The sequence below is a fragment of the Sesamum indicum genome, linkage group LG10, assembly GCF_000512975.1.
Source record: "Sesamum indicum cultivar Zhongzhi No. 13 linkage group LG10, S_indicum_v1.0, whole genome shotgun sequence".
NCBI classification, from domain to species: domain Eukaryota; kingdom Viridiplantae; phylum Streptophyta; class Magnoliopsida; order Lamiales; family Pedaliaceae; genus Sesamum; species Sesamum indicum.
The window spans coordinates 13,538,295-13,555,990 of NC_026154.1; the positions used below are offsets into that span (position 1 = coordinate 13,538,295).

The 17,696-nt window shown below is 33.4% G+C and overlaps 3 protein-coding genes across 3 annotated transcripts; 1 reads left to right on the plus strand and 2 right to left on the minus strand.

The window, feature by feature from the left end:
* LOC105172462 (glucan endo-1,3-beta-glucosidase 3) lies at window positions 222–3,299 on the plus strand. Its single transcript, XM_011093899.2, has 4 exons — window positions 222–462; window positions 1,887–2,546; window positions 2,742–2,868; window positions 2,960–3,299. Exons 1-4 carry the CDS (start codon window positions 360–362, stop codon window positions 3,150–3,152), a joined length of 1,083 nt encoding a protein of 360 aa, XP_011092201.1. The 5' UTR covers window positions 222–359; the 3' UTR covers window positions 3,153–3,299.
* On the minus strand, window positions 6,057–9,846 carry LOC105172463 (myosin-11). Its single transcript, XM_011093900.2, has 6 exons — window positions 9,514–9,846; window positions 8,940–9,196; window positions 8,658–8,765; window positions 6,652–7,113; window positions 6,466–6,567; window positions 6,057–6,328 (listed from the first exon to the last, which is right to left on the minus strand). The coding sequence occupies exons 2-6, from the start codon at window positions 9,135–9,137 to the stop codon at window positions 6,161–6,163; spliced, it is 1,038 nt and encodes a 345-aa protein (XP_011092202.1). The 5' UTR covers window positions 9,138–9,196; window positions 9,514–9,846; the 3' UTR covers window positions 6,057–6,160.
* Window positions 11,532–13,270, minus strand: LOC105172464. The gene has a single exon (XM_011093902.2). The coding sequence runs from the start codon at window positions 13,148–13,150 to the stop codon at window positions 11,924–11,926; it is 1,227 nt and encodes a 408-aa protein (XP_011092204.1). The 5' UTR covers window positions 13,151–13,270; the 3' UTR covers window positions 11,532–11,923.

Genomic DNA, 17,696 nt, shown 5'->3' on the forward strand with positions numbered 1-17,696 from the left:
GTCTTTATAGCACCATAATTGTCTTAACAAATGACTAAATTTGTCAAAAAAAAATATAATGTTACCTGTTTTTTCTTGATTCTTTCCACTATTTGAGAGGCAAAATATATTCAAATTTCATTCTTCATGACAAAGTAAGCACTTTCCTCTTTATCATTGTCATGACATATTCCTTCTTCCTTTTACTTTTATATATATTTCATCCTCCCCATAATCCTTAACCTTTATCTTCCCTCCCTTTTCTGCCCTCTCTCTCTCTCTCTCTTTAAATTCCCAACTTTTTCCATTCTGTCTCTCATATATCTTTTCAAATCTGCAGTTGTTTTCCCATATAATTCACATTAAAAATCCATTTGGACATGTCGATCTATCCCTTCGGACAGTTCTCAATTAAAATGGATACATCAGTTTCCAAGTTCCTCTCCATATTCCTCCTGTCTCTTCTCATTGTCTGCTCATCAGGTATGTTTTTCTGCTTGTCTGTGCTCAATTATGGCCCTGAGGAGAGTTCGACAAGTCATTTATAACTGCTGAACTGAAATTATCTGCAAGTAAAATTGTTAAGGTTTTCAAGAACTGTCTGTAAAGTTGCATAATGGTTCTATTTTTAACATGTTGTAAACATAGTACGCTTGTCCATGAGTATGTGGAGAGATTAGTTTTAGCTGTCTTGAGAATACTAGCCTTCGAAAATAAAAGGGTTTCACCTACGTTGCACGGCTACGGACACGGTATGATATGTGATTTGAGTCGTGGTCGTTGCATAGTGCATTGCTATAAGATAGAAACACGATACCTCGATTTCGTTAGACTTGCTGGATAATTCTAAACTAAAATCTTTCAATATTTAAATCAGTTTGCAGCAACAGGTTGAAAACTTATTAATATGCAAGGAGTCAAAAGTTTAGATATCTATAACAATGAAAAGACTTATGTTCCGCCTAAGATTCAACTTTTCTCCTGGGGATGCAGATGGGTTGTAGTCCCGACCGACCATAGTGTTGATCAAGTCGCAAGCAACATCTATAACCACAATATTTATTAGGGGTCTTATGTGACATAGCATCGTGTTCTATTTACTATTTTTTGCATCTACCTACTTCTAAAATTTTGTTACAGACTCTAGAATATAGTACAATGTTATGAATTGATATTCACAGATAACAATGATATTGCATATATAAGTAAAAATAAAAAAATCAAATATTAATTAACATGATTATTATAGTAGGAATATAGTATAAATTATGTATTTTTTTTCTAATACCATAAACTTTTTATAAATTTTATTATATTTTAACTATAATGAAAAAATAAAATTATTGTGGAAGATGAAAACTAAAAAGATTACACACAAAGCTTCATAATAAAATTCATTTTAGTATTTTATTCCAAATCTTACCCAATTTTATTTTATTTTACTATTGTTATTTTTATTTTTTGGTTAAAAACTCGAAGTATTTGATCGTCTCCAAAACATGGTAGACGCTCCTCCAATCATGTTCGATACCTTATTCAATTGTTTTCTTTTGTTTTTTTCTTTTTTTTTGCAATTCCCATATACTATTCTTGGAGGGAGTTATTGTTCTTATCAGAGTTACTCAAAGTGGAGTTCTGAATCAATTACCCAGTAAATGTAATACATTTGTTTCATTAATTGATGCATAGTACAAAAAGAGCAATCAATCACATGATACGTATATCAGACTTGAGATATAATTTGTTAGATTTAACCAAATTTAATTTGAATAAAAAAAATTTGAACTATTAATTACCTATACATGATAGAATTTCGTTTTTACTACAATAATGCTTAAATATTTCCCACACACACATAATCTCATACTAAGATTTGTAGACTAGTACTGATAAAATTTGCTGTCCAGGCTCAGACAAGAATTTTGTTCAAAAAGAACGTAAAGGAGCTGATGAACAGACCTCCCATTCATCCAGCAGAAAACTAGTCACAACAACTCAACATGACTTCATGAATCCCCCCATCACAACATTCCCCAACACTCCAGTAACCAATCCAGTGACAACCCCAGCAACCGGCGCCGGGCCACCGTACACTCCCTCATCGGGAATAGTCACCATCCCATCCGCAAATACAGGCACCGGAGTGCCAACTCCAATCACAAATCCAGATAATTCTCCAATGCCGGTAACCAATCCTGTCACCACTCCCAGCACCACGATTCCAGGGGGCCAACCGGCAACCACTTATCCGGCTCCAACAGACAGTGTTCCTGCCACAATTCCAGTGGTGCCGCCTCCCATGACGGGCAATGCACCGGCTGTGCCAGGGCAGAGCTGGTGCGTGGCGAGGAGTGGAGTGCCGGAGACGACTCTTCAGGCTGCACTTGATTATGCTTGTGGATTTGGAGGTGCAGATTGTTCAGCAATCCAGGAGGGTGCTAGCTGCTACAATCCCAACAGCCTGCAGTATCATGCTTCATATGCCTTTAATAGCTATTACCAGAGGAATCCAGTGCAGACTAGCTGTGACTTTGGTGGCTCTGCTGCGATAACCAATGCCAATCCAAGTAAGAACAAAAGCCTTATCCATACATTAGTTAGACGAAAACAAATGTCAGGGATACTAGTAACTGTAAAACAGATTGTGAAACGTGTGCAAATATAAAACGGACAACCAAAGTACAGTAGATGGTCAGACATCAACTATTCTTAAAAGCATTGCAGAGTTACAAATTTATCCCTTCGGTTCTCATGGCATACAGGCACCGGTTCTTGCATTTTCACGACATGGTCGTCCTCATCATTGTCACCAACAACAACGTCCCCAGCCACGACCACTCCAATGCCCACTCCAACTACAGAGTCTTCATCTGGAGCAACACCAGCAGTGTAAAGACCAATTCCCATTAGCTTCTGCATTATCACTGCTCAACGAAGTCAATGGAATCGAATTTTATGATCATTTGGCTTACTTTTGCAGTTCAGGAACTCCTCCAGCCTTCATGAACACGAACAATCCAGCCCTTGGAGGCGGCATCACAGGATACGGTGATAGCCCGCCTATTGCCAACATGTCTTCAGTTTCCACGTCGAGCAGTTTGCAGGCGCCCTTCATCGGCTGCATTGTTGTGGTGACATCAATCATCACAGGGACGATTGTTTTGGACATGTAGAGGCAATCAGTTGATCATCACAAGTTAAATTACTCGAGACGTACATAAAGTTTTGGACTGTACAGTTGTTTGCAGGATACGTTAGTAACAAGAATTTCCAGTTCAGTTCTCACAGTATGATCAAATAAAATTATCAATCTGATTAAATGCAGCTACTTACATGTATTACCACTAGTTATATGTATACTCGTTAGGAGATCATGTACACGCACGTAAGAGATGTAGATCGTTATATTTCCGGGCTCCCTCTCATTGATTCGTGTTTTACAGGTAGTTTCTCCAGGTCAATTACATTTTACCCTGTAAAATCACCATCACTAATAGCCAAATAATCCCTTCGGACAGAAAGAAAAAACGCTACGCGACCCCCTTAACTTTTAAAAAAGAAACTCTAACGCCTTTCCAGTTCGTGCTCATGTTGACCAGAGAAGCTAAAAATAAAAAGTAGCATGGTAACCTAATCAATTATACGACAAGTGCAATACACTTATCATGTGATTGGTGTATGGTGTAATGATATGATCATGAGCCCATCTAGCCCATTCTTGAGTTGGGAGGAGCCCATCAACACATTAGGTTCAGTAGTCGAAAAGAATGGTTCATGTAATTATAGTAGGCTACATGTATCAAATGGGCCTAGGAGATCCAACAAACCATTTCAAGGTTTACTAAGCTCTTAGATTACTCTCCACAACACTCAACTCAATGGAATACTGATTGAGTCACAAATCGTATCACTTCCTCTTTTCTCTCTTTTTTCTGAAGGAAGATAATGTTTAATTATTAATACTTAGTAAAATATAGTTTGTAATTTCAAGTTTTAAATGAGGGACAACTTGGTAAAATTATTGAAGAGGTTCAAAAATGGGTTGAGCAAGATATCTTATCTTACCCTCTAGTTGTGATAATTTATCGGGGTTAATAGAGGGCCTTTGAAGGCTAGCTGGCTTGAAAGCGGGCCGCTATTCACGAGAAAATGCGAGATATTGCTGGATTTAGAGTTGAGTTCAGCAATATTAAGTTTTAATTATATCGATTTTAAAAATATTTTGAAAATTTATTGAAAAATTAACGCAGGACCAAATTCGGTAGCCCAAGTCCACAGCCCAACCCACCATCATTAATGGTTTCTCTCTATTTATTCACTACCTTCGGAAAGAAAAAGAATGAAAGAAAAGAGAGGAAAAATAGAAGAGAATAATTGAGATTTGAGAACGAGAGAGAAAAAATGATGAGAGAAAAACAAGAGAAATAATCGGTAGAAAAAAAAGAGGTGAACTTGAGTGGTTAGATGGTGCCTTGGTGACACGGGTTAGCCTTGATGGTTGTTGTCCCTAGGTGAGTTTGAGCAACCGGTAATTGGGTTGTCGGTCTTTGTGGTTGTGGTCTTCTTCATCGGATTCGGCTCCCTGAGCTGAAATTATTTATCGTTATTATTTTCTTTCACTGTTTCTATTAATTTATAATCGTTGTTATATTAATTTGTGTTCTGCTGTAATAATTGTATTTTTTTGTGGGCTCATTGCAGGAATAAATTCCCAACAAGATTCACCCAAAAAATTATAAAATTAAAGTTGTGAAAAATAAAATATATGTTTGGTTTTTAATATTAATTACTAATCATAAGTTTCTTATAAATGTTGAGAAATAAAGGTAGTAGAAAATAACGAAATAACAAAAACGCCGTAATGAAGTTTGATAATCAAATATGAAAGATGAGAGTTAATGGGCTAAGATAAAAATAAATATATTGATTACAATTTATTCAATTTTTGAATATATTTAATATTGTCCATTTTAAGACGATAAAATGTTTATTATGTTTAATATTCTGTTTTTGTTTTGAATGATTGACAGTTGTTTCATTGTTTTTCCAACTTTTGTTTAGCTATAAAAATACAGCAAATCATTGAAATACATAACATGTGCAATTATGGGCAAATTATTAAAGCATATTATTTTTTTTAATTTTATCCCTTATTAGCAAAATATTCCATCCGAATTATTTTTCAATTTCATCCAAATTTATCAGTCAGAAACCAAAATAAGATAAATTTGTAAAATGATATACTATAGGAATAATTACACTCCCCTCCCATGATGTTTAATGTAATTATATATAAACCCCTGTGATTTAAAAAATTACATCTAGTATTCTTGAGATTTGCTTTCGTCTAACAAATAAGTTTCCCGTTGGTCAATATTCACTGAATTTGCTGATATAAACAAAAAAACTGAATAAAAAATAATATTTACTCTCAATTAATTTATTATCGACTTATTGCAAATCAAATAATTTTCTACATACTAAACTACCCTTATAACAGTAAAGATATACCTCCTCATATAGATTAACGCGTGTAGACGTATGAAGGTAATTTGATATTAAAAAGATTTATTTAACATTCAATAAGTCAGTATTAAGTCAATTGTGTATTTTCAAAAAAATCTAAAAACATCGACCTCATTACGCAAACAATTCATACTTTTTGTAATTATGCAAAAAAATAAAAGTAATTTATTTTATATATCATACATCAGAAGTGTAAATATAATTATCCGCACCACCATCCTAAGAACATATGACATGTGAGAAGCATTTTTCAATTTCAAAGCTAAGAATTTATGACACTTTATGAGAAGCATTTTTGTATTTGAAGATTAACCTAACAATTATATAATGCTGCAAGTAGACCAGTCACCAGACCAACCCCATGAGACCTACCTTCAACAATATCACCAACCACTACTTTAATAGAAAGGTGAAGAAGGTGCTCAGAATAATACACCACAATAATTTAACAGAATATTCTGTGTATTATGTATATACTATATCCTAAAATGTGGACATACAATGTCGATTTTGATTTTATAATTGAGGGGCCTTCGCTGTTTTGATCAAAATGAAATAGACCTATACAAATGCAGATTTCTACACAAAATCGAGTGCGCCACAATAGCTACTGGTCTGATCCTAATATACAAGAGTAATAGATAATCTAATAACGTTACCTCTTCGAGAACATTACCAGTATCAGCATTGACATTGAAACTACGATCTTGAAGCCAGACGTCTCCCAGAAATTGTGCTTTTCACTGCTCAGAGGTGCGCTCGGCTGTTTGGCAGCCAACTGATCTCTTAATTCTTTCAGAGCTTTATCCCTTCGCTCTCCCATCTGTGGAACAGACGTAAGGGAGAAGTGGAAATGGTTAGATGATTCTACTTCAAAGATGAAAATTCGTTCGTTTCAGAAGTCTTCACTTTTACGAGATATTTATGTGTATCAGTTATAAAAGACGGAAGAAGTATTACTCTTTGGAGCTTGCGAGTTTGAGACCGTGCTTCTTGGAGACAGAACTCTAACTTGAGAACTTTCTTTTTCAACTCTTGATCTGCTCTGTGGTGCTTCTCTAGCTGTCGTATAAACAAGGTGGTTGTCACTAAATATACATCAAGTGATCAAAGAGAAAAACAGAGAGTAATATGGTAGATACAAACCTGAGATTCCAGCTCTTTCATTTTAAGCTTCCAATGGGCGGACATAATCTTGATTTCATCTCTCAGCGTGGCTATTTCTTCGTCCTTCACCTTCAAAAGCTTGTTAATCTTATCAAAATTTCTAGGGGACACCTCATCTAATATTTTCCGAAGCTCACAGTCTTTATCTGATCCAGCCTTCGCTAATGCGTGCATTATCTCATGCTCAATTCTTGAGACTTCATCTTTCAGTTGCATTTGAGAAAATTCTCTTGCTCGGATATCCTTCTGTAGAAGATCTAGTTGTTCTTCCAGTTTGTTTACACGAAGAGCATGCTCTTTTAAAGAGTATTTTTTCTCTTCTAATTCCTTTACAAGGGCCGAACACTGTAATTGCGCAGATTGAGCAGATAATGCACTCACATCTGCAGTTGCTTTAGTTGCAGCAAGTTGCGACCTCACATCATCCAATTCTTTGACATACTGCAGCAATAACCGCGACAAGGTTTCAGGTGAAAGCTGAGAAAACATCAACATATAATCCAAGAAAAATCTAAACAGATTGTTAGAAGTATTTAATCTATCGAAGGACAAACTGAATCAAAAATTAAATTTCACATAGAGAATAATACAGGTGTATATATATGGCAATTGTAGTGTCAGATGAAACTGATAAAACAAAAATCAGTCAACTCAAACAGAAGTTGTCAACTTTAGCTGAAAAAAATGGGAATCAAATTAGTCATGTTCATGCACTCAAAATAGCTCTACTACATAAAACATAGATCCTAAGTTTAATGCCTAACTGCTTAAGCAGCTTTGATTTCAGTAACAAGTTAATTAAAACCCCAAAAACTGTTGGATTAATGGAAATATCAATACGGTCAACCACTTCACGCCACCATACATCATAATACCCATCTATTAGGTTCTATAGAGGAATTTAACACTCTAACACTTGTATCAAACTAACTATTATCTTGACATTGTTCCTATCACCACCTAATAGTTAAACTGGTTAATATGGCTGTTAACTAATGGTTCATCCATGCCAGAAGACCTATTTCCCCAGTTTACAAGTTCCTTTTCAAATTAATACTTGATTTGCCTTCTAGTTCTAAATGCTACAGAGTGAGTTATAACAAGAGTGAACGCTTCTTTTCACCTAGGAGACCTCTAAGGTAGCCAACCACAGTGGGAAAGTACACCACACAGGACAAGGACTAGGAGTCGTGTTTCATTCTCGTTTAGTGGCCAAGTAAAAAAAGGAAAACAGAAAAGCAGGATACCATAAGTTGCCTTCTTCAAATGTTGTATACAATCTTCTCCCGTTTCAATTCTCTTATGCACAACACTATTTACATTTATTACACAAAATGCTAGAAGAACTCCCCATCAATTCTAGAGAAAAAAGGCACTTATAGAAACAGGGAAAAACTTGTTCGCTATCTCATCCATGTACTAATATACCTAATACTAAACACCAATTTTTTACTTTTAACTCAAGATAGTCCTCTAACAGTTATAACAAGAACGAGAAAAACAATTCATGATAGATCAGGTAATTCCATGATCCATTTGAATTGCAAAACGGGAAAAATTTACAAGGAAACAGTACAGTTTGACATAGCACATCGACAACCAGTATAACATAAAGCATAAATGTTCAAGATTCCTCTTTATGCCAGCTAAATGCCAATTATATGTAGACAAGATTCCAGAACTTGTTAATTCACTGTGCTTTTCTAGAGAGAGAAAGTTCAAATTTTACAATACCTTTGAATATTATTCCACTTCCCAAATAGAACAAACAAGAAAAGCCAAAAAGCACCCTTAGAAGAGGAGCATCAAATGTGTTTGGAAGAGAAATTTCTTAATATACAAAACCCAAAACACCAAATTAATGAGTAGATACAAATTTATCAGATCACCCAAAATTTTATCCCCAAACGTCCAAGAAAGAAATATCACCTTCAAACAAAAAGGAAAGAACAAGCAAGAGAGAGGATTCAAAGAATTAGCAGTACCATCTCAGCAGCAGATGTTGAAGCTTGCAACTGAATATTTCTCTGCTCTAAATCCTTCTGCAGTCTGCTTATCTTTTCCTCCATAATTTTGGCTTTGGTTTCTGCTTCCTGTAGAATTAAAAAATAAATAAGAATGATCTCTGCGCCATCAAATAAATAGAGGGGGGCCACTCATGGAACACGCCTTTAAAAAGCATAACGAGATGTAGAAATAAACAACAATCATTTCAGGTCATCACATGAATTACGTGCAATTAAATGAATCAGAATTATTTCCCATGCCTGTCTTGTTAGGGTTTCTTTGGCAAAGCACTGATCCTGAGAGGCGAGGCGGCCGCGTACCTCCTTGAGCTCGGCCGCCAGGCACGCCATGTTCCTCCTAAAACTCTGCTTCTTCTCACTCAGATCCTTCAGCAACGGATCCACTTCTCGCGCCACCGTCACCGTCGATGGCGGCGCCTGCCTCTCCGATGTTGACATAACTGCCCCGAGCACTAACAACCTTTAGTTCAGCGAGAACCTCAGCACGGAATCGTGGCCTGTAAAAAAAGAGTATAAGTTCATTCAATCACCATTCCTTTCGTCTTTCACATTCTGCAAATTGAAATAAATGAAAGCTAGCCCCACACACAGACCCCATCGGCTTCTGCATGTGAACGCGTTGCCTCCTACAGCATTTAATACAGATTTCCAAAAATCCTAAAAAATGAACAAGTTAGACAGTCAAATGAAAAACTTCGAGATTTTGAACTCGAAATTCATACTGTCTCAGGGACACGTCAAATTTGAAGCTAAAACTACATGCAGATCAAATAATAAACACAGACTCTTACAGAGAGAAAAAAAAAGTACATACTTCGAGAGTTCACGCTATGTCGCAGCCACCAAAACGCCAGATAAATCACGATTCCACCAGAAAATCCTCCAGAAATGAGAAATAAACACGAATACACGGAGAGAGAGAGAGAGAGAGAGAGAGAGAGAGAGAGAGAGAGTTAAGAACGTGCAAAATTATAATTATAGAGAGAGAGAAAAGACACAGGTCCATCAACTCTTCTCAGTACTCCCAGTTCATCATTTTTGCGGCACTGGAGCAATAATTGGAGTTGCGTCGATCAAGTTTTTGTCAAATGATCGACGATCAGAGATCGAGGACGGCTGAGAATTAGTGGTGGAGATTAGTGGGGGGTTGTGCGTGTGTTTAGTGCGGGAATCGTGTGAGATTATTATGACAAGGTGGGATGGGAGGAAGCTGAGGTCCGGATCTAGGTAGGTTTTGGTTCGGAGAATCCGAGCCTTCGGTATGGGAGAAAAATACAAGATTCGAACCCGGTTTGGGTTGACCTTAGCGCGCCAAATCTTGAATTTCGGATGTCAGCACTGTAATTCTCAATTTCAATTTTATTTTAAATTTCATATTTCTGTTTCGTTGAAGAAACACATGTTATGTATATAAACATAATATTATTTATTTTATTTTGAATAAAATTTTATGCACATAATATATATATATATATTATACAGAGTAAAAGATGCACCAAAATTTATAACAAAAAATTCGATTTGTTGTAACTATCCATTATGACACACCATCTCTATGTGCATATAATAAATAAATTTTTACATTTTAAAATATATTATACATAAGAACAAAATATATAATTCAATATTTCACATTTTAAAAAATAAATAAAATTAACTTAGGAATATTATCTATAAAAAAATAGCGTGCAGTATCACAAACCGCCATTTATGAGTGAATCTTTCTTTTTTTTATATTTGTATAGATATATAGATTATAAGAAAAACTTGAGTAGAGATAGTTGGAAATTACATAAGAAATATTTCTGACAATTTAAAAAATTAATATCGCAGTGTAAGAAACCACTATTTATTAATAAAAACATAATTTCTTTTTTTTATATCGATATAGATTTAAGCTCTTACCTATGGAACAACAAAAGGTTAAATCAAGCCCATAATCTATTACCAGTCCCAGAATTGGTTTACAAACCACATGTCCATTATATATTGCAGACCACAATGCTTGTTGATATTTGTGAGAGCAAATTACATATCACTTTAAAACTTAGTATTAAAATTTTACAAGTTTATAATAAAGGAAGATGTAGTAGACCCTCAGATGACGAGAATTTTGGACTTTGAGTTGATTTGTGCATGTATGTATTGTCATTGTGCACTAAAGGCACCTTTTATACACGTGAATTATTGTTTTAGCTTGTAGCCTCACTCTTGTTAGTTTGATTGAATCATAATAACTCCATGAATTTCACTTATATGTTCAATTGGTATGACAAGTCACTTGTAGTTTTATGCTTGTAATTTTGATTGAATGCGAGGATTGTATTGATAAATAATCTGTAAGTACCAAGTAAGTAATCTTCGGTTGGATCAAAAACAAGGGGGAAAAAAAGAGTGAACAGGCAGAAAGATAGAAGAAAATAAGTGGAAAGTGATGAACACTGGAACTTTACTCCCAGATTAAGTCACAGAACAGAACAAGCTCATTCTTCAATTCGCATGAATGTTTGAAAGTGATCCACATTTAACTGAAATTTCAACCCATTGATCGATGCGTGATGTGCCGAGCTCAGAACTTCATTGTGAAGGCTTACCCAAATAGAATTCATCACTTTTCAACAGCACTACCACCATACCAAAGTGATATCGCTGCAGTGTTGGACGATGAAGCAAAACTGTGTACTGATATTGAATGCCAAGGAAGTTTCAACTATGAGAATTTTAAGAATTACAGTTCAATATAATCAGAAAACAAACCATAGAGGTCAACACAGATGCATCAATTTTAAACTGTGTTTCCAGGAAAGAAAATGGAGTATGACTCGCATGAAATCCGTCTTTAAACGCTATACAATCAATTTAAACAATCAGCACAGAAAGCAAAGATTTTGATGTATGAAGCAAAGCTGAGTTACATGGATAACATAGAAAGTTCAAGAAAATCTTCACAGGAAATGCTGATCAACCTTGGCAACAAGAAGGTCTACAGCAAAAACAAACAAAAGAAGATCGGTGATCGCACCGACACACATGATTTATCACCTTATCCCATTCCAAAGTCCTGCAAAACCAAGACTGTGATTGCAGCCAAATCCCTGAAACCAGGGTAATATCATAAAATACATAACAAATGAACAGCTTGATCCAACAAATTCGGCTTAAACCTTTGAATCCCACTTTGAGATCTTTCCACTACTCAGAAAGCATTTCTAGAAAAGCAACAACTACAGTGGCCCCCCATTAGCATGCTGTTCTCCACCATTACTATTCTCCTTATAATGCACCTGATCCGCAGCCGGCTGAACCAAAACCACCTCATCATTCACATCCTCTAGTTTCTCCCCATGAGCATTGAGATTCTCGGCATCACTCTGCACATCAGCGAACATTACATGATCATTACCACCGTTGTCATTCCTCTCTCCAACCAATCCTCCAACATTTTCTCCGGCACTCACACCCATTCTTCCCTTCTCATCCACATCCATAACTGTGTGATCATTATCCAGAGGAACTCGCACCGCCAGACTCTGTGGTGTTATTCCACCCATCTCATTTTCTCTCAACTCAACCGCATTCAGTGCCGCCAAAACCTGATTTGAGTTGTCCACTCTATCCACATTCCCCATATTATTCATCTTCTCTTCCACAACAATTGATGGGGCCAAACCGCTAGCCACACTCCCATTTCTATTACTAATACTACTATTAACATTTACATTATTTTCTCTCTCCATTTTCACACCACCAATTCCACCTCCACTGGTGTAACCAACATTGCCGCCACCTCCACCTACTCCTAGCCCTGCCACCTCACCGGACCCTGCCAAAGCCGCTTCCTTCTTCCTCAATTTGTCCTTCATTACCAAATACGCAACATGTTCCAATGCCTCCTTCGCCCTCTTCCTTGTGAATGCAGCCTCCTTCGCCCGCCTCTCGGCCTCCGCCTTTGCAGCCACAGCCGCTTTATTCATAGACGCAGACGCAATTTTTGCAGCAGCCAACAACTTCTTCGCAGCATCTCTATCCATCACCCTGCAATCATCACTCTTCACATTCATGGCCTCGCTGATGTCGACATTTGCCTCTTTCGCCGTTTTCAATTTGAAAATGGGCGTATTGGGGTGGAGGCAAAGAGGGCAAATGTAAGGACTAGGAGGCGAGGTGGCGCCGGCCGCGACGCAGTGGGAGTGAGAGGAGGAGTAGCATTTGAAGCAGGTGAAAACGGCGTCGTTTGATGGGGGTGGAGGGTAGACCTGAAAACAAGTGGGGCAGAAGGACTGTGGATGGAGTCGTAGAACGCAGGTTGTACAGAGGCGCCGGAAGATCCCGCGGTGGCGCACGTGGTGGAGCAGCCGGCGCTCCTCTACGCCGCAGTTGCCGCACAGCGTCGCCACCGGCACGACGGCGGCGGAAGAATTTGTGGTGGTGGGTTCCGGCTTAATCAGCATCTTTACCCGAACTAAATACCAGAAACCAGAAATCAACACATATCAACAGAGCCAGTAGGGTTTGTGGGTTAGGGTTTCACTGACTACAACAAATGAACGCTGCAAAAACAGACGAGAAGCCATGAGATTAATATATAACCAACATCGCCACTATTTAACTGTATTTTTCTCACGGAACGTCGTCGTTTCGACTTTATTTCTTCTTTCCATTTTTGTGATATTGCCCTACATATTTTTCGAATTTAATTTTTATTTTTAATTTCAAAATCTAAATATCATTTCATTTTTACCTAAATGACCAATATATTTGTCTTTATTTAAAAGGGTGTGTTTTTAAGAAAAGTAATGTGATCAATTAATTTATAATTCAATCAAGAAAATAAAATTGTAGATATTTCACCTGTCGCCTATATAAATTGCATCTGAATAGTATAGATGATTATGGTACTCATTCGATCTGTTTTTTCAGGTGCTTGCAAATCGAATTATCATTTAATGTTTTACAAAATAATATGTTCCAATTGTCAATTTATAAATTCAAATTGACGTGCAATTTTGTATGGTTTCATGTAATTTTAAACAATTACATTAAACACTTGTAACATAAACCATACAAAAATTAAATTATTTGAATAATTAAATGAAATTACATAAGTAAAATCATTTAAGCAAAGACATCTTAGGTCCATTTTCAACTAAAAAATATCTGATGAACCAAAATAAATCTACGAAAACAAAATATATATATATATAAATATGTAACGAAAAGCAATAACAAAAATAAAAACAAATAATCGCAAAAAATCAAATTGTTAGGTTGTGAGTTTTATCGGTCCCCCTCTTTAACGAAGTGGATCTAAATAAGCTAATTGATTTAAAATTTAAAAGAAATGGTAAAGACTTAAAAACAAAAAGTAACTTATAATGAGAAATAAGTAAGAATCTAACATAAATGGATGGACTAAAAAAATAAGAAATTAATAATGAGAAAGAATAATTAATGTAATTAAGTATTTATATTTATAGTATTAAGTGTATGTGACAAATTAGATAAAAGCTAACTTGTCCACCTCATATATGATATGTAGGAAAAAGATAGAAATATTTTTATTTTAAATAATATAATATAATACGATATGATTAGACACGATATCTTTAATAATCCCAATCATGGCTTGTTTTACTAGTTTTTAGATGAATAGAAATTATTTATTGTATACTTTTTAAAATACATTGATTATGTATATTTTTTAAATCGTATCTATATATAATAAAACAGAACCATTTAGACTATCCATCTAAGCGTCACGTATCCGCATATATGGACAGCCTCAATAAGCTTTATTATGTCAAATAAAATATAATATATTTTTTAGATAAAAATAAAAAATTATTAGATTTCATCCGAAAGAGATCTTAGCAATATCATCTAACAACTTTTTGGATAAAGAATTAAAAATATTGAATTTATAAAAAAAGAATCTGATCAATATTACCTAACAAGTTTTTCTAAATAAACAATAAAAAATATTAATATTTGTACAAAACATTCTAATCAATATCATTTTCTTTATTGTTTCTTTAAGTATATAAAAATATGTATATCAATACCTATTGATAATATTATGTAGCATCTAATCAATATAATTTAATAGAAAAAAAATAAATAAAGAATAAAAAATGTTAATATTTATATAAAAGAATATACTCAATATTATGTTTTATCTCTTATTTTTTGAAGTATATAAAATTATGTATATACAATATGTTTTTTTGATAAATATTGAATAAAATAAAGAAAGAAATCACTCAGATTTATTCTTAAAAATTCAAACATGGAGTAGGAAAAATCTCTATGTACGGCAAACAAAAAAATGTGGATAATTTAAGCTATGAAATAATGAATTTAAATTAATATGATAATGATCAAAATAAAAAAATATTAAAAGGTACAAAAAAAATAAATATGAATTTTATATTGTATTCCCTAACCATTTAATCTAAACAAATTTGTAACTTTTTTGGATAAAATTCAAAAAAGACACGAAAATGTTTCAAAAAAGTTAATAAGTTCGTTATATTTTATTATCATTTAGTATAAAAGATAAGTCGCTATTATATATTAAATTGTAACTATTTTGTTATTTGAATTAAAAATAATTTAAATAAAATAAGAAGTTTTGATCGTTATAAATAATGTGTTTGCATAAACAAATCACAAAAATAAATCACAGAGCTGTGAATCTCTACTATAGCATAGAGAATTCTTTCAGTATTCATGTTCTTTAATTTTATTGATTGAGTACGAACATGTACATCATATTTATTAATTTAATTTTGTCTGGTATTTTTCTTTCACTTGATGATTTAATGAGATTACTTTTTTATTCCTTGGATTTTGTAATTTTATCAATGGTTATATGTGTAATTTTGTGATTTGTATGGAAAAAACGACAAATTGCATGTATATGTAGCAATACACTGGAAATTGACACGTATCAATTCGATTAGCAACAGTAGTACAACTAGTGGAATCGTTGTTGCTTCCTTTAAAGGATATCAAGTAAAACCATCAATAAAAAAGTCGAATATTGAAGAGTTTCATAATATTATATGGCTGAAATATTTGTACACTTATATTTATCAAGGTAAAGTGTTTGGTTTTTACCCTTCAGTGGAAACTTGAATAACCTAACTTAACTATTACAAATTTATGATTTTTGAACTTTTAAATAATATAAGCTAAATGTACAACAATGATATTTATAGAAATATAACGAAAGCGAATAAAGAATATCAACTCAGGAAGCCGAAGATTCGAGGCGATCGACACGGCCACAAGAAGGCTGGGAACCCACACACTCACGGTTGCTCCTTTCTCAACAAGAGTAACACCACTCGTTCACTAAAAACTTAAGCACAAAGCCAACCACAACGATTTTTCACAAAGATATTCAAGAACACAAAGGATTTATGTTATGTATTTTTCAAGTGTATTCCGGTTGTTAATCCCCGAAGGAAATGAGATAATTTATATCAGTAGAAAAGACGAGAGAGAGGTGAGGAATTTATTTTATTTTCACTATTTATGATGAATTTCATATGTACTAGCAATTCAAACGAAATTTAATTAAATCAATATTATTTATTTATCTATTTTTTCTAAGTATATAAAAGTACATGTTTATCCAGAAAGTATTTATCCAACAAATTAAATTTCCTTTGACTCAAAATATTATTAATATAAATATAGTTATTGTTCATTATATCTAATAATACAAAATTATAATATATTTCGCCAAAGATTTCTCCAGCACAAAGATAAAAATTCATTTGTTTTGAAATATCAATAACATAAACTCAGTTATTATTTATTATATATAATAATATGAAATTATAATATATTTTTCTAAAGATTAATTTCTCTAGCACAAATTACGCTATACTGACACGATGAATTTTCTTTCCACCTTCACATTTTTCTATGTACTTAATGAAGAACTGCATTAAAATAAATATCAATAAAGGATATTGTAATAGTATTTCAAAAATGATGAATCCCTCTCATTTATCGTCTCTTTTTTTCAATCATTTTACCTTTGAATTATTTATAAATACTAATTCTATTTTAAAATTTAAATTATCTATAAGTCTTATTTATTTATTTATTCTTAAAATACATGTTTGCTTTATAGTAGTCTTATTTGAATTTTATTTTGTCACTTAATGAAATGAAATGATTTTTATTTTTATTAATAATTATTTACCTTATTTATTTTTATTTTGAAGCACATGTTCATTATTTATTTTAAAGTATGTATTTCTATATCCAAAAAAGTACTTATTATTTTAGGTAATTAGTTAGTAAAAAAGTTTAAATTTAATTTTATATTCAACACAATTTTCTATTTTTATACTTATTAATTACTTTAACTTTAATTTTAGATTATTTATTGTCAATTTATTTTTATATTTCAAAATTTTATAAAATTGATAAATATATATATTTTTTAGTTTTAAAAATAAGCTCACAGTTGAGGTTAAGGATAAACTAGTTTTTATTTTGGTTCTAATAGCATATACTTTTAATAATAGTTATATGCTACGTTGGACATATTGAAGATAAATTGTACGATATTTAAAATATCGTACAATTTAGATATATGATATATTTATTTATGTTTTATCTTAATATTTTTTATATTGCACTATTTTAATTTTATGCGAAATTTAAAATATATAATAAAAAATATATTAAATATAGTCATGTCAGTGTCGTGCCGTATTCTAATATTTAAAAATTTTTATGTTGCCATGTCCATGGTCCATACATCATAGCCTATTAGATATTGATAGATAAGAACTCAACTGTAAGAAATATTCGCCAATACACTATCAGTAACGGTAAGAAATAACGCATAGCTACAATCAAATATCAACCCAAAACATAATGATGACGTTTTAGTCCGTTTTCTTAAGATGTTACTTAATCAAATTGGAGTGCATCACTCGATAAGATTCATCGGCTATCACCATCGTCGTCGTC

Coding starts and splice junctions, on each gene's coding strand:
- LOC105172463 (XM_011093900.2), bottom strand. CDS start 9,137: ATGTCAACATCGGAGAGGCAGGCGCCGCCATCGACGGTGACGGTGGCG. Junction 8,766..8,939: donor AAGAAACCCTAACAAGACAG/GCATGGGAAATA, acceptor TTAATTCTACAG/GAAGCAGAAACCAAAGCCAA. Junction 6,329..6,465: donor AAACTCGCAAGCTCCAAAGA/GTAATACTTCTT, acceptor TCTGTTCCACAG/ATGGGAGAGCGAAGGGATAA.
- LOC105172464 (XM_011093902.2), bottom strand. CDS start 13,150: ATGCTGATTAAGCCGGAACCCACCACCACAAATTCTTCCGCCGCCGTC.
- LOC105172462 (XM_011093899.2), top strand. CDS start 360: ATGTCGATCTATCCCTTCGGACAGTTCTCAATTAAAATGGATACATCA. Junction 2,547..2,741: donor GATAACCAATGCCAATCCAA/GTAAGAACAAAA, acceptor CATGGCATACAG/GCACCGGTTCTTGCATTTTC. Junction 2,869..2,959: donor TCTGGAGCAACACCAGCAGT/GTAAAGACCAAT, acceptor TTACTTTTGCAG/TTCAGGAACTCCTCCAGCCT.